Source organism: Polypterus senegalus, chromosome 15 (genome assembly GCF_016835505.1).
Source record: "Polypterus senegalus isolate Bchr_013 chromosome 15, ASM1683550v1, whole genome shotgun sequence".
NCBI classification, from domain to species: Eukaryota; Metazoa; Chordata; class Cladistia; order Polypteriformes; family Polypteridae; genus Polypterus; species Polypterus senegalus.
The window spans coordinates 1,742,759-1,756,201 of record NC_053168.1 but is presented as its reverse complement, the minus strand read 5'-3'; the positions used below and the strand labels follow the sequence as shown (position 1 = coordinate 1,756,201).

General features: G+C 43.7%; 1 protein-coding gene across 1 annotated transcript in view; it reads right to left on the bottom strand.

Annotated features, from left to right (window-relative positions):
- The window catches only part of ggcta (gamma-glutamylcyclotransferase a), a 37,118-nt gene that overhangs the window by 9,791 nt on the left and 13,884 nt on the right, over nucleotides 1-13,443 (bottom strand). Inside the window, exons 2-3 of the mRNA XM_039736475.1 lie at nucleotides 9,620-9,765; nucleotides 3,790-3,910 (exon numbers count right to left, since the gene is read on the bottom strand). Coding sequence (XP_039592409.1) covers nucleotides 3,790-3,910; nucleotides 9,620-9,765 — 267 coding nt within the window. The remainder of the gene's footprint in view (nucleotides 1-3,789; nucleotides 3,911-9,619; nucleotides 9,766-13,443) is intronic.

Below are 13,443 nucleotides of genomic sequence, written 5' to 3'. Positions count from 1 at the left end.
ACCAAATAAGTATATATACCTCCATCAAAAATAATCACTAGGAGATATATAACTCTATCTACAAAAGCCGCCAAAATTACAACTGCTCCTGCAAATAGCTCAGCAGTGCTTATTCCTACCTCGCTCTTAGGTCCACTGACGACCCGTTGGCCGGTAACTCTTTAAATATAACCGGCAAGATTGTCCAGCCAATCTGCCAACACGTCTACCTCATGTACCTATCCGGGTAGACCCCGCCCCGAGCAACTATGTATTTAAAACTCCTGCGGGTCGCGCGCGTATCAACCCTCTGGTACAGCCAACGGCTATGCTGAGCTCAAGCACGCTTCGTTGCTGACTCACCAGTAAGTAAAATAATTTCTTTAACAATATGGGATCCCCATCTCTGTCTCAATCAAATGTCGGCTCCACGTGTGTCCAAACACACCCCGCCTCACAGCGCTCACCCGCTAGACGGCCCCGCGTTCCTACGACAGCGCCCTTAACACACCAACGGTGAGTAGACTTTCTTATAGCCACATAAATGCTGCTGCTTCACTTAAATTTGGTAAGACGCGTCCCCGCGCGTTACCACAGACAGACGGGTATCAGCAAGAGTGACAGAGCAGGTCTACAGGTCGGTAGTGAGCCCAGCTATGTCAGGGGTTCTCAAACTCGGTCCTGGGGGTCCACTGTGGCTGCAGGTTTTTGTTCCAACCAGATTCCTAATCGGTGACAACACCTGATAGCACTGATCTCATGTAATTAGCTGGTTTTATTATCTTTTATTCTACATTCAGAAAAGCACAGCAGCATGATTGTACAATTATAAGGAACTTTTCTTATAAATATTTCTGTTTTTGCTATGGATTTAAATGCTTAACTCTCTTTATTATATTTCGCCCTTTCTCTGTGCAGTTTGTTCCCTTCATTGAATTTTAATAATGACAATTAAAAACAAGCAGAGCAGAAACAACAGCAAACAACACTCAACCGTGAAAGGCTGCAACTGCTTTAGCGTCAGCCCCACAAAGTAGTAAATAACGGATTAATTAAACAATTAGAACACCTAGAAAAGTAGAATGACAATCAAGATGGAAAAAACGGTTAAAAAGAAAAAAAATACATATAACTGCTTAGTACATTTTACTACTTTGTTTGTTTTTTTTTTTACCAAACTTAGTTTTCTAATTTGTATATTTTTCCCAAAACAAGGAATCTGGGAAACAACAGTTGACTTAATTAGCACAGGAGTCTCAGGCTGGTTGGAACAAAAACCTGCAGCCACAGTGGACCCCCAGGACCGAGTTTGAGAACCCCTGAGCTATGTGATATGGGCTGGAGACGGTGGCACAGGAGACAGAGCTGGAGGTGGCAGAGTTAAAGATGCCAAGATTTGCATTGGGTGTGACAAGGATGGACAGGATTAGAAATGAGGACATTAGAGGGTCAGCTCAGGTGGGACGGTTTGGAGAGATGAGGGGTATATTGGGAGAAAGATATTGAGGACAGAGCTGCCTGGCAAAAGGAACAGAAGGCGGCCTAAGAGAAGGTTTATGGATGTGGTGAGAGAGGACATGCAGGTGACAGGTGTGACAGAGCAATATGACGAGGACAGGAAGATATGGAACAAGATGATCCACTGTGGCAACCCCTAACGGGAGCAGCCAAAAGAAGAAGACGACACTGGCGATCAAAAGTATAATGCCAACCAGGAATACGGAGAGAAATTGATATTTTTTGTATCATATTACAACCAGTAACAACATACGGCACGATAATGTGCAGTGAATCCACTTGACTTGACCATTCCTAGTTTTCATCCTCTTTCTTTCTCTATATGTTTACCATTCATTTGCTCAGAGGTTGATGCGCTTGCTGTTAACTAAGCAGCTCTTCTTTTCTCCACCCTAGCGGTTCACTTCTTCTCTTCTTCCGTCGGTATCCTTTCGCGTTAAAACTGATTAAGTCCGTGTTTGTCTTGCAGTTACTTAGCACGTTTTCTTTAATTTTTCACTTAAGCTGGGCCTTTAAGTTTTCAATCTGCCTCAAGAATGATTTAAGATATGAAGAGGTAGGGGAAGTGATGGCAAAGGTGGTAAGGATGAGAATGGCGCCCGTACACATGTGCCACATGTCCGCTCTGCTGGCCATGCCAGGAGTTGATTCTACAATAAAATAAAATAAAAAGAGGAATAACCTTGGAGTCCAATCATCACCTCGAAAGCGGATAGTAGATGTCACGTACTATATGGGTACCAAATTTCAGGTTAAATGGGTAAAACGGTTTGAGAGCTACAGGTGATTTAAGATCCTGGACAGACAAACAGACAGCCATGGTAACGTATTATATAAGGAGATTTAATTGATTTAAAAATACACGCAAGGCATAACTAATGCTGAAAACAGCTCTTGAAATGACCGATTTATAATTTAATAAACGCACATGACAGCTAAGTCCCATTTTCAGCAGCTGTTATTTCAGGGTCAGGCTACACCTACACGTTTTGAAGTGTTCTCCAGAAAACATCAGTCAAGTTCCACCAAAGCACCCCCGCTCTCTATTCCATGTGACGCCGGCTGAACTGTCACCTCAAATGGACCCTCTCACTGCCTCAAAGGTTTATTTCTTGCAGTACCCTGGCACCTCTTGCAGCATCACGAGTGGCACAGCTCTTGGTACAGAGACACCACTCTAGTACCTTCTCTGGATCAGGGTGAGCACCGGTGGCAGGGTTTTGTTCCAACCTAATTGCTCAATGAGAAGTCAATTATTGCTGATAACGTTCTTGTGGCTCAAGTGATGTTTTCCTGCTTCACTTTAGTTGTCTTGCTTGTGAAGATTTTGAACCCTTAATTGCTTATTTTAGTCTTAAACAGCCGAGTAGCTACTCATTAGCAAGAAGATCCAAATAACAAAGGAACCAGCAGTTTACCACCTAGCAGGAGATGGAGACCCCCCCAGACCGACACTGTGTACCCATCAGGCCGACACTGCGCACCCCCCAGACTTGCACTGCACACCCCTGCTCTAGATGACCGTGTACTTCTGGGCCATCTGTTGGTTTCCAAGCAGATTGCCTTAAAGGGGCAACACAGTATTAACCCTTTCCTGTCTCCGACCACGAGTCACCTAACAGAATGAAGTTTCCCAGATGGCTGCGTGCTTGTTCCCACCTCTAAAAAGACAATATGGTCCAAGCTCAATTTACCTACGCCCATGTGCTGTTTCCACCAGCCTTGGAGGGTTTGGGGGAGTGGGGGGGTTCCAAAGTCCCATCAAGTCCCCCATGACTTTGCTGCCTCTCTAGATTTCCACAAAGGCTGCATTCCTCTTGCCCCCTGTAACGTTTGCCCTTACCTGTTGTACTTCTAGGGCACCCAGTATACAGGTGCATCTCAATAAATTAGAATATCATCAACAAGTTAATTTATTTCAGTAATTTAATACTAAATTTTGCGTTTTCATTACCTGTAGGCCATAATAAGCAAAATGAAAAGAAATAAACACTTGAAATATCTCACTCTGTGTGTCATGAATCTGTAGAATATAGCGGTTTCACTTTATGAATTGAATGTTTGATGATATTCTAATTTATTGGGATGCACCTGTAAATCCGGCCAAACTACTCCCTAGTTGCCCCTCCACTCCCATATTTACATGTCCAGTTAATTTCGGTCTTTCTTGTGCCACCCTAGTGGTGCCCTTGCTCTCAGAGCCTCGTGCCAGCCAACACCTCTTTACAGCAAACGATTTACAGTATTACTACAAATTAAACGTTAATCCTTATTTCACTATTGTTATCTTACGTATTTATATTGAGGAGAAGGACATTTGTCAACATAGTTGTTCATCTGGTAAGTGCGACAAGGGAGTTCACCATTTTCAGTTTCCACGTTGGCAAGAAGTGGTGAATAACTGCATTCCTGACTGCAAAACAAACAAACAAACAAACAAACAAATAAATAGATGACATCTTCAAAGCATTGACTGAGCACTGTCAGTCTGAGGACAACAGTGCTGAATGAAAACAAAGATTTATACACTTAGTAGAAAGAACAGAGTTGTAGGCCTGCAATATGAACATCGTCATAATATTTTAGGAGTGTGAGAGTTTGAACTTCGGTGGTCTGAGCCTAACATACGGGTTGTAAACTGTGAGACACATGCCAAACAGTGCTGTGCAGGAGATTCTGGGTGTCACTTAACATGGACAAATAGAAGAACAAATCACATGATACAATTAAACAAAAAAACTAAGAATTATATTTTTAAAATCTACGATGCTACACAATATATAAGTGAACATTATTGTAGCTTTAGCAGTATACCAATATATTGTACAACCTCAATGTACTGCACTTATTAACATTGATGTCTATTGGCCATATACAGGTGCTGGTCATAAAATTAGAATATCATGACAAAGTTGACCTATTTAAGTAATTCCATTCAAAAAGTGAAACTTGTACATTAGATTCATTCATTACGCACAGACTGATGTATTTCAAATGTTTATTTCTTTTAATTTTGATGATTATAACTGACAACTAATGAAAGTCCCAAATTCATTATCTTGGAAAATTAGAATATTGTGAAAAGGTTCAATATTGAAGACACCTGGTGCCACACTCACTCTAATCAGCTAATTAACTCAAAAGCCTTTAAATGGTCTCTCAGTCGAGTTCTGTAGGCTACACAATCATGAGGAAGACTGCTGACTTGACAGTTGTCCAAAAGACGACCATTGACACCTTGCACAAGGAGGGCAAGACACAAAAGGTCATCGCTAAAGAGGCTGGCTGTTCACAGAGCTCTGTGTCCAAACACATTAATAGAGAGGCGAAGGGAAGGACAAGATGTGGTAGAAAAAGTGGACAAGCAATAGGGATAACCGCACCCTGGAGAGGATTGTGAAACAAAACTGTGGGGGAGATTCACAAAGAGTGGACTGCAGCTGGAGTCAGTGCTTCAAGAACCACCAGGCACAGACGTATGCAAGACATGGGCTTCAGCTGTCGCATTCCTTGTGTCAAGCCACTCTTGAACAAGAGACAGCGTCAGAAGCGTCTCAACTGGACTGCTGCTGAGTGGTCCAAAGTTATGTTCTCTGATGAAAGTAAATTTTGCATTTCCTTTGGAAATCAAGGTCCCAGAGTCTGGAGGAAGAGAGGAGAGGCACAGAATCCACGTTGCTTGAGGTCCAGTGTAAAGTTTCCACAGTCAGTGATGGTTTGGGGTGCCATGTCATCTGCTGGTGTTGGTCCATTGTGTTTTCTGAGGTCCAAGGTCAACACAGCCGTCTACCAGGAAGTTTTAGAGCACTTCATGCTTCCTGCTGCTGACGAACTTTATGGAGATGCAGATTTCATTTTCAAACAGGACCTGGCACCTTTACACAGTGCCAAAGCTACCAGTACCTGGTTTAAGGACCATGGTATCCCTGTTCTTGATTGGCCAGCAAACTCACCTGACCTTAACCCCATAGAAAATCTATGGGGTATTGTGAAGAGGAAGATGCAATACGCCAGACCCAACAATTCAGAAGAGCTGAAGGCCACTATCAGAGCAACAGGGGCTCTCCTAACACCTGAGCAGTGCCACAGACTGATCGACTCCATGCCACGCCGCATTGCTGCAGTAATCCAGGCCAAAGGAGCCCCAACTAAATATTGAGTGCTGTACATGCTCATACTTTTCATGTTCATACCTTTCAGTTGGCCAACATTTCTAAAAATCCTTTTTTTGCATTGGTCTTAATTGATATTCTAATTTTTCGAGATACTGAATTTGGGACTTTCATTAGTTGTCAGTTATAATCATCAAAATTAAAAGAAATAAACATTTGAAATCCATCAGTCTGTGTGTAATGAATGAATCTAATATACAAGTTTCACTTTTTGAATGGAATTACTGAAATAAGTCAACTTTGTCATGATATTCTAATTTTATGACCAGCACCTGTATAGTGAGTATAGAAAAGAATTCCCTCTTAAAAAATACTCCCATTTTTTTTTGCTTTACAGCCTTAAATGAAAACACACACCCTAATATTTCTTCCCAGCTTTACTTACTCAATGCAGCCTCTAACACCCAAGTGAAAGACATCACAGCTACAGTTCAGAAGAATCATAAAAAATCAAAAACAAGACCAACTGAGATTAATAAAGGATCTCCCCCCCAATGGCATTGTCATTTTGTTGACCCACCTTTTGCTTTAATGCTTTTTAAGTTCAAGTTCGGTCACATTGGATGGTGAGTGTTGGTGGTCTGCTATCTTCAGATCTTTCCACAGATTTTCACTGTGATTTCGGTCTGGGCTCTGACTGGCCACACCAGGACATTCACTTTTTTCTCCTTCAGCCACCGTGTGGTCAGTCTTGCTGTGTGCTTCGGCTTGTTTGTTGTGTTGAAAGGTGAACATTCTGCCCGTCTTCAACTTTCTGGCAGAGGGTAGCAGATTTTCCTTAAGAGTTTGACGGTATTTTGCCCCATCCATTTCTCCTTCTACCCTAATGAGAGTCCCAGGCCCCCACAACAAGATGCTGCCCCCTCCATGCTTTACTGTAGGTATGGTGTGTTATGGATGGTGAGATGCATTGGTGGACCATTTGGTATCGAGGCCATATTGTTTGATTTTGGTGTCATCTGACCATAAGACCTTTTTCCACTTTGGCATCAGAATCTTCAAGGTGCATTCTGGCAAAGCTCAAATGAGCCTTAATGTGGCCTTCCTTGAGAAGTGTGACCCTCCTGAACAAGCCACAATGCTGGAGGAGCGCTTGTGAAATTGTTGTCACCTGCACACCATTAATGACCACTCTTTGCTATCAAATCCTGTAACTCCTTCAAAGTGGCCATTGGCCTCTCAGTAGCCTCTCTTACCAGTTTCCTCCATGCTCTTCCATCCAGTTTGGAGGGTCCTAGTCGTACCAAACACTTCTTTATGATGGACGTTACTGAGCTCCTTGGGATTGATGAAGCCTTTGAGATGTTTTTGTCTCCATGTCCTGCCTTATGTCCATCCACAACTCTGTCCCTGAGATCTTCTGAAAGTGACCTGCCACCAAAGTCAGTTGTTTGCTGTCAGTTGCTCTACCAAGCAAGGAAATGATTGGACCAGGAACAGCTTCACTAATCACACTCATTACAACTGAGCACAGGTGGGAGGAAGCCAGTAACCGCAATGGAAATGGGGGGCACTGACACCAGAGTGAGTTTGGGGGGGAGGTGGGGGTCCTTTATGCATCTCAGGATTTCTTGTTTTTGATTTTTTATCATTTTTCTGAACTGTAGCTGTGATATCTTTCACTTGGATATTAGAGGTGGCATTGAGTAAGTAAAGCTGGAAAAAATATTAGTGTTTGTGTTTTCATTTAAGGCTGTAAAGCTAAAAAATTGGGAATATTTCAAAGGGGGGGAATTCTTTTCTATACCCACTGTACATTTACATGTACTAGGAATTTGACTTTGGCACACTTGCCGAAAGAAAGAAAGAAAGATCCCTTATTCACACTGCGTGGATAAACAAATCCCACATAATCAGGACCTGTGCAGATTCACCAGTGAGCTGTTGTTGTGGTGTGAAGTTTTTGTCCTGACTGACCTCATTCTCTCACCAGAAGGAAGTCTCCTAAATCGTCCACGTCCAGGATGGTTATTGTACACTGGATGGTTGTTGTCAGCTATGATCTTACAATTCTGGTAGCATATAAATCTTGGAATGACGGCAAATGGCAGCCAGTCGTGTTCTTTGCATTTTGGGTGAAACACTACAATCTGCCTTTATCTTTGGTGGTGGCAGCAGCATGCCAGACTGTGACAGAGGAAGTGAGAGTGGAATCAATGGTGCCAGCAGAAAAATGCACCACAACGGTCACTGGAAGGTTGAACTTCTTTACTCCTCTGCTGAGCTTTGTCAGTGATTCAACTAATCAGCTCTCACATGCGATGCCGAGCTATAAAACTGCCAAGGTAACAGAAAGACTCCACCATGTTTCCTAGTAAGTGCAGAGTGTGATACGAGTCAGTGAGCTTGGACTCCTTCTGCAATGTATTACCATCTCCACTATCTTCTGCACATTGAGCTCCAGGCAGTACTGGCCGCACCAAGATACCAGATGACTGATCTCCTCCCTGCAGGCAGACTCGTCTCAGTTAGAGATGAGCCCAATGAGGTTGTGCCATTCTGTAAACTTCAAGAGTTGTAGCAGACTGATAGCCAGCAGTCATTGGTGTACATGGAAAGAAGCTGTGGAGATAGCAGACAGTGTTGAGGGAAGCCAGTTTTGATGGTCAAAGGGCCAGAGATTCGTCTCCTCCCCAGCTTCACCTGTTGTTTCCTATGAGACAGGAAGTCTATAATCCATTCAGATGCGAGAGCTTGTTCTTCAGCATGGTTGGAATTACTGTATTAAATGCAGAATTAAAATCTACAAACAAAACCCTGGCGTAATTTAGGAGAATCCAAATGCTGGATGATGCAGCGAAGTTCCATATTAATGCCACTGGCTACAGAACTCTTGACAGACAAGAGGGAGTCAGTGACAGACCCAAGACAGGACAGCATCACCTCTGAAGTGAGGGCCGTAGGTCTGTAATCACCGAGTCCACTTATTCTCACGGTCTTGGCTATGAGAATAAAGCAGGCCGGCAAATAGCAAGTCTTTATCCATATAATAGTAAGCTATATCACCGATCGAGACGATTTAGTTTAAGACAGTTTCACTAAATTCATTCAATAAGTAAATGTAAATAATATAAATCTATGGAAGTGTATTAGGGCCACGGAGAAGAAGAAAAATACACACACAGTGAGGAAAAAAAAAGTTTTTGTTGAGAATAAAACCTTTATTCTCGACATTTCCACTTTAATCTTGACACTTATGTTGAGAATAAAGTCGACATTTCCACATTATTCTCACCGTTTATGTCAAGATTAAAGTCAACATGTTGACTTTATTCTCGTAGTTTGTCATTACAACATCGTAAACCACACTTCATCTTAAAATGAATGTTTAATTTACTAGATTTTCTCAAACCCCGTCATAAGTTAATGTAGCAAACTGAATGCTTTTTGTTAAGTGTTCACCGACCCATGTTAATCGGTATTATATCGAGTATCTATCTTAGCATTCTAAATGTTCTGAGAGCAGGAATATCATGAAATTAATGTATTATGTGTGACGATCGCTGCCTGTGGCGCCTCTCAGTGAGGAGGAAGTGAGTTTAAAAGGTGCATAGCGATTAACAACTGGGTCGGGGAACACAACACAAAGCATTTAATGTGCTACATTAGTTATGATGGGGTTTGAGAAAATCTAGTAAATTAAACATTCATTTTAAGATGAAGTGTGGTTTACGATGTTGTAATGACAAACTACGAGAATAAAGTCAACATGTCGACTTAAATCTCAACATAAACGGTGAGAATAAAGTGGAAATGTCGAGAATAAAATCAACATGTCAACTTTAGTCTCGACATATACGTTTTTTTTCCCCCCACTGTGTCCGTATTTTTTTTTCTTCTCCGTGGCCTTAATACGCTTCCGTATAAATCAATAAGACCTTTAAAAACTTAAATCATTTTTTGTCAAATTGTAGCAAGTCCTGAATACAGTAAACAGTAAAGTTACTTGCCGGTCTAGTGACTGTAGATCACTGGTGCTCATTTTCCAAACAACGCCCCACACTTCATCTCCCGGCGCTTCTCTAATTGTAGCAAAGCCTCCATGCCATGTTTTGCTAGTGATGCCTTGAAAATTTCCAAACTTCAGACTGTAACCCTGAATGTGAGAGACAGAACAGCAAATGTCCAGGTTAGCGTATATCGCATGAATGTGCTCCTTTTCACCCAGCTCAATCCTACGCACATTCACAGTGAATTAAACTTCTGTTAACAACAGTGTGGGGTCTCAGTGCTTACTTTACAACACACGGCACCTACCTGACAGAACCCAAACTAAACAACAGCCTTACCAAAGGACTGCTCCTGGCGCTTCGTTTCCAGACCTTCTCGTAAAACAGGAAGGTGAGGAAACATCAAAAAACAGGACAATCCAATTGATTTGTGTAAAGCAGCCCAAAATCACGCAAGGAGGGCTGCAATGGGCTTTAACAGGCCCTGCCTTTTGACACCCCCCCCCAGTCTTGACACTCTAAGAAGACAAGGAAAACCCTAGTAGGGAATAAAAATGGAAGAAAACTTTGGAAACTCCTGCCCGGGATTTTTTTCCTGCCTTGCGCCCTGTGTTGGCTGGGATTGGCTCCAGGAGACCCCCGTGACCCTGTAGTTAGGATATAACGGGTTGGATAATGGATTGATGGAGGGATGTTTTCCAGACATTAAAAACTGTGTACATTTGAGAGGTGGAAAAAGGTGGTCATGATGCAGAGGGGCCACCGATAAAAGCTTCTCCATCTTAAAATACTTCCTGCTCCAATGGTTTCATATTCTGGGAGAGTGAAGCCCAGTTGGGTCGTTAGCGTATCGGCGATGACTGTTCCCGATGTCCACAACTACTATTATGGTTTACTGGCTGCTGTTCCATGTCACCGTCCTCAACGCACTGCTGATACTTTTACTCCTGCAGAAGTAACCAGAAATACAGTGGTGGGGGGATCATGATCCGATTCCCTGCTGCGTTTGCTAGTTTGCTCACTTTACAAAGAAACAAACCGTCTCTCATTTGGATGCTGGTTTAATTTTAGTGGAGAGAGACAGAATATCAATCAAAAACCCCATGACATCAAAGTCATAAATGGATTTGCATGTCATTGAGTGAAATGAGGATTTGATCCCCTACAGAATTTTGGCTCCCACAGACTGGCTGTGTACCCACGTGGCACACAGATTACAATCAATCAATCGATTAATCGATCAATCACAGAAACCCCTGATCTCATCTCATGGTGTATATGAAGCCCACCTGTCCACAGAATCCATTTCTCCTTTCCAGCCTCTCCACCACCAGGGGCTGTCAAAGGACGTCAGGGACAAGGATGGAGTGGGCTACAAGATCACCAGCCAGAAGCTTGGTGAGAAGGTGACAACTGTTGGTGCGATTATTCAGAAATATAAAATGCCCATCAGTCACCCTCAGTCTGGAGCTCCATGCCAGGTCTTGCGTCATGGGGTGGTGAGGATGGTCATGAGAAACGTGAGGGATCGGCACCAAAACTACACGGGAGGAGCTTGTTAATGATCTGAAAGCAGTAGACCACCAGAGTCACCAACAGCACCATTGGTAACGCACTACGCCGTAACGGATTGACATCTTGAGCAGGGGGACCTTGCGGGCGCTGCAAGAAGGCACAGCTACAGGCCCGGATGTCCACTGGCAAACTTAAGACGGTAAGTGAGGAAACTTACAAATTCAGCAGGGGTGCACTGTCTGCACTTAAGAAAATCATTTGAAGTAAACTGGATAATTGCACTCGGCCGGTCACCAAAGACACTCCTCAATAGCAGGCAGAACCTCCACGATGAAGAGGAGACCTTGGTCTCAAGTGTACGTGCGGACCACTGCCTGACCCCCACACAAACATAACACGGCGAGTTAATAAAAGACTTGTCTTCTCAAAGAACTCCTTTAATGTCCTCTACTAACTGCTTTTGAGTTTTTACACCGGGACTCCGTTTAATAATGCAAACGAGTCTGCACTACTGAGAAAAGCAAATAACTTGAAAGAGCCAAAAGCAAGATCAATATTTGAAATAATAATAGCCGTCAAAATGCAAATAGCCTGCTCCTCCAAACAGCCAATCATGTGACTACGACACACGGCACGTCAAGTGAAAGACTCGGGCTGTGACAGGATTGTCGGTGCACACGTCAGGCCACGTCATCCCAAAGTAAATCCCTTTATGGCAACAAAAAATAATAATAAGGCACCGGACCTTTAATGACCTCTTGGGTACGGCCATCAGCAGTGTGTCTGTCTGCAGAGAGAGGTTTACTGACCTCGGCGGTGACGTTCATGTGACTCTTCCTATGAAGTCAGTAGTCGGATTGGGAGAGCATGGGGGGTCATGAGGTCACTTTAAAGGGGGGTGTGGCGCTCCAGATATCCAAGTTTTCAGAGTCCTGGTGCTTCCTGTGTTGTGAGACACGGACCTGACATGAAGACTGGACTCCTGTGTCTCTTTGGAGACTCTGTGGGTCCTGCTGGTTTGACTTTGTGTTGCTCATGGAGTCCCAAATGAGGCACATGACCTGCATGGTGAGGGACTACGGCCATGTGGTGTGATTCGGCTCATTGTTGAGGACCCGAGTGGCCAAAGGGACGCCCACATAACACCTGACTGCAGCAGATAGATGGGCGGGACTGGACTGTGGGTTGCCAACCAGAGTCCTGAGTTGTTTTGGCATGTGGTGGGTGCAGCAACATGCTGTACCAGTGCATGCCACCCAACATGACCTGACCTGTCACAAAACATGCACAGCCTCAAGATCCCAATACAGCACCCAAGTGCCACAGTTTTAAAATCTGCAGGAACAACATGATGCTGTTCAGTCAACAAGGACCAAAATGGCCAGTGAACGTTTCTAGCTCTTCGTTAAATCAAAGCTCTTGCTCTGAAGAAAGAATTCGGGCTGTTTGAGATAAAAAGAAAAGCCACCGAGCACAAGATAGTTTAATACAATGGCCACCGAGTGTTATGTCAGTATGTGCTCCATGGGCACGGTGCCATGTCATTACTGTTGCCATCAATACATCTTTATTTTTCTACGGCACCTTTCACGAAGCTGCGGTGGGCTGGTGCCCTGCTCGGGGATTTGTTTCCTGCCTTGCACCCTGTGCTGCCTGGGATTGGCTCCAGCAGGCCCCCGCCGTGACTGTAATGGAAGGATTTTTCTCTGTAAAAAGCAAAGGTGAAATAAAGAGAGGGAGGGAATCAGAAGAGCAGATGGGCGTTGGTCGCTTCAGCGCAGAATCAGCTATAGAGACTAATGTTTTGGGAAAAACAGCCGGGAATGTTCTAAAGATACAGCCAAGGCTATGTAAGGAGTTGTTTTTCACTTCGAGAGGCTTTTTTCACATGTAAGCATATTACTGTGTCTTCTGGTATCAGGCACTAGTCTCAAGGCCGAGTAGAAGAAAAATAGCGCCGTGTCCCGTGGAAGGAGGGGGTATGCTGAAACTGATCACTTCTGCATGCACTGCTTCCACGTAGGCCGCTTTTGGGCAAGGACACCTTGTAGCAAAGCTACATAACTTGACAGTCGGGTTGGCCTCCTGGACTGTTTGTCACTTTATTAGGTTGGCTGGAAGGGTGCTTGTAAATAGCCCTCAGGCACCTTTGGTGACGTTTCAGTCTGGGAGGACCCCGCCCGGTAAGTATTCCAGCTGCCTGTTGCCGGCATGAGGTTGCCATAACAACCGAGAGGGGCAAGGATGTTTCGGCGGGAAAATTTTCCTATTTAAGGGGAATGGCGGAACTTTCTTTTATCATCCACTTC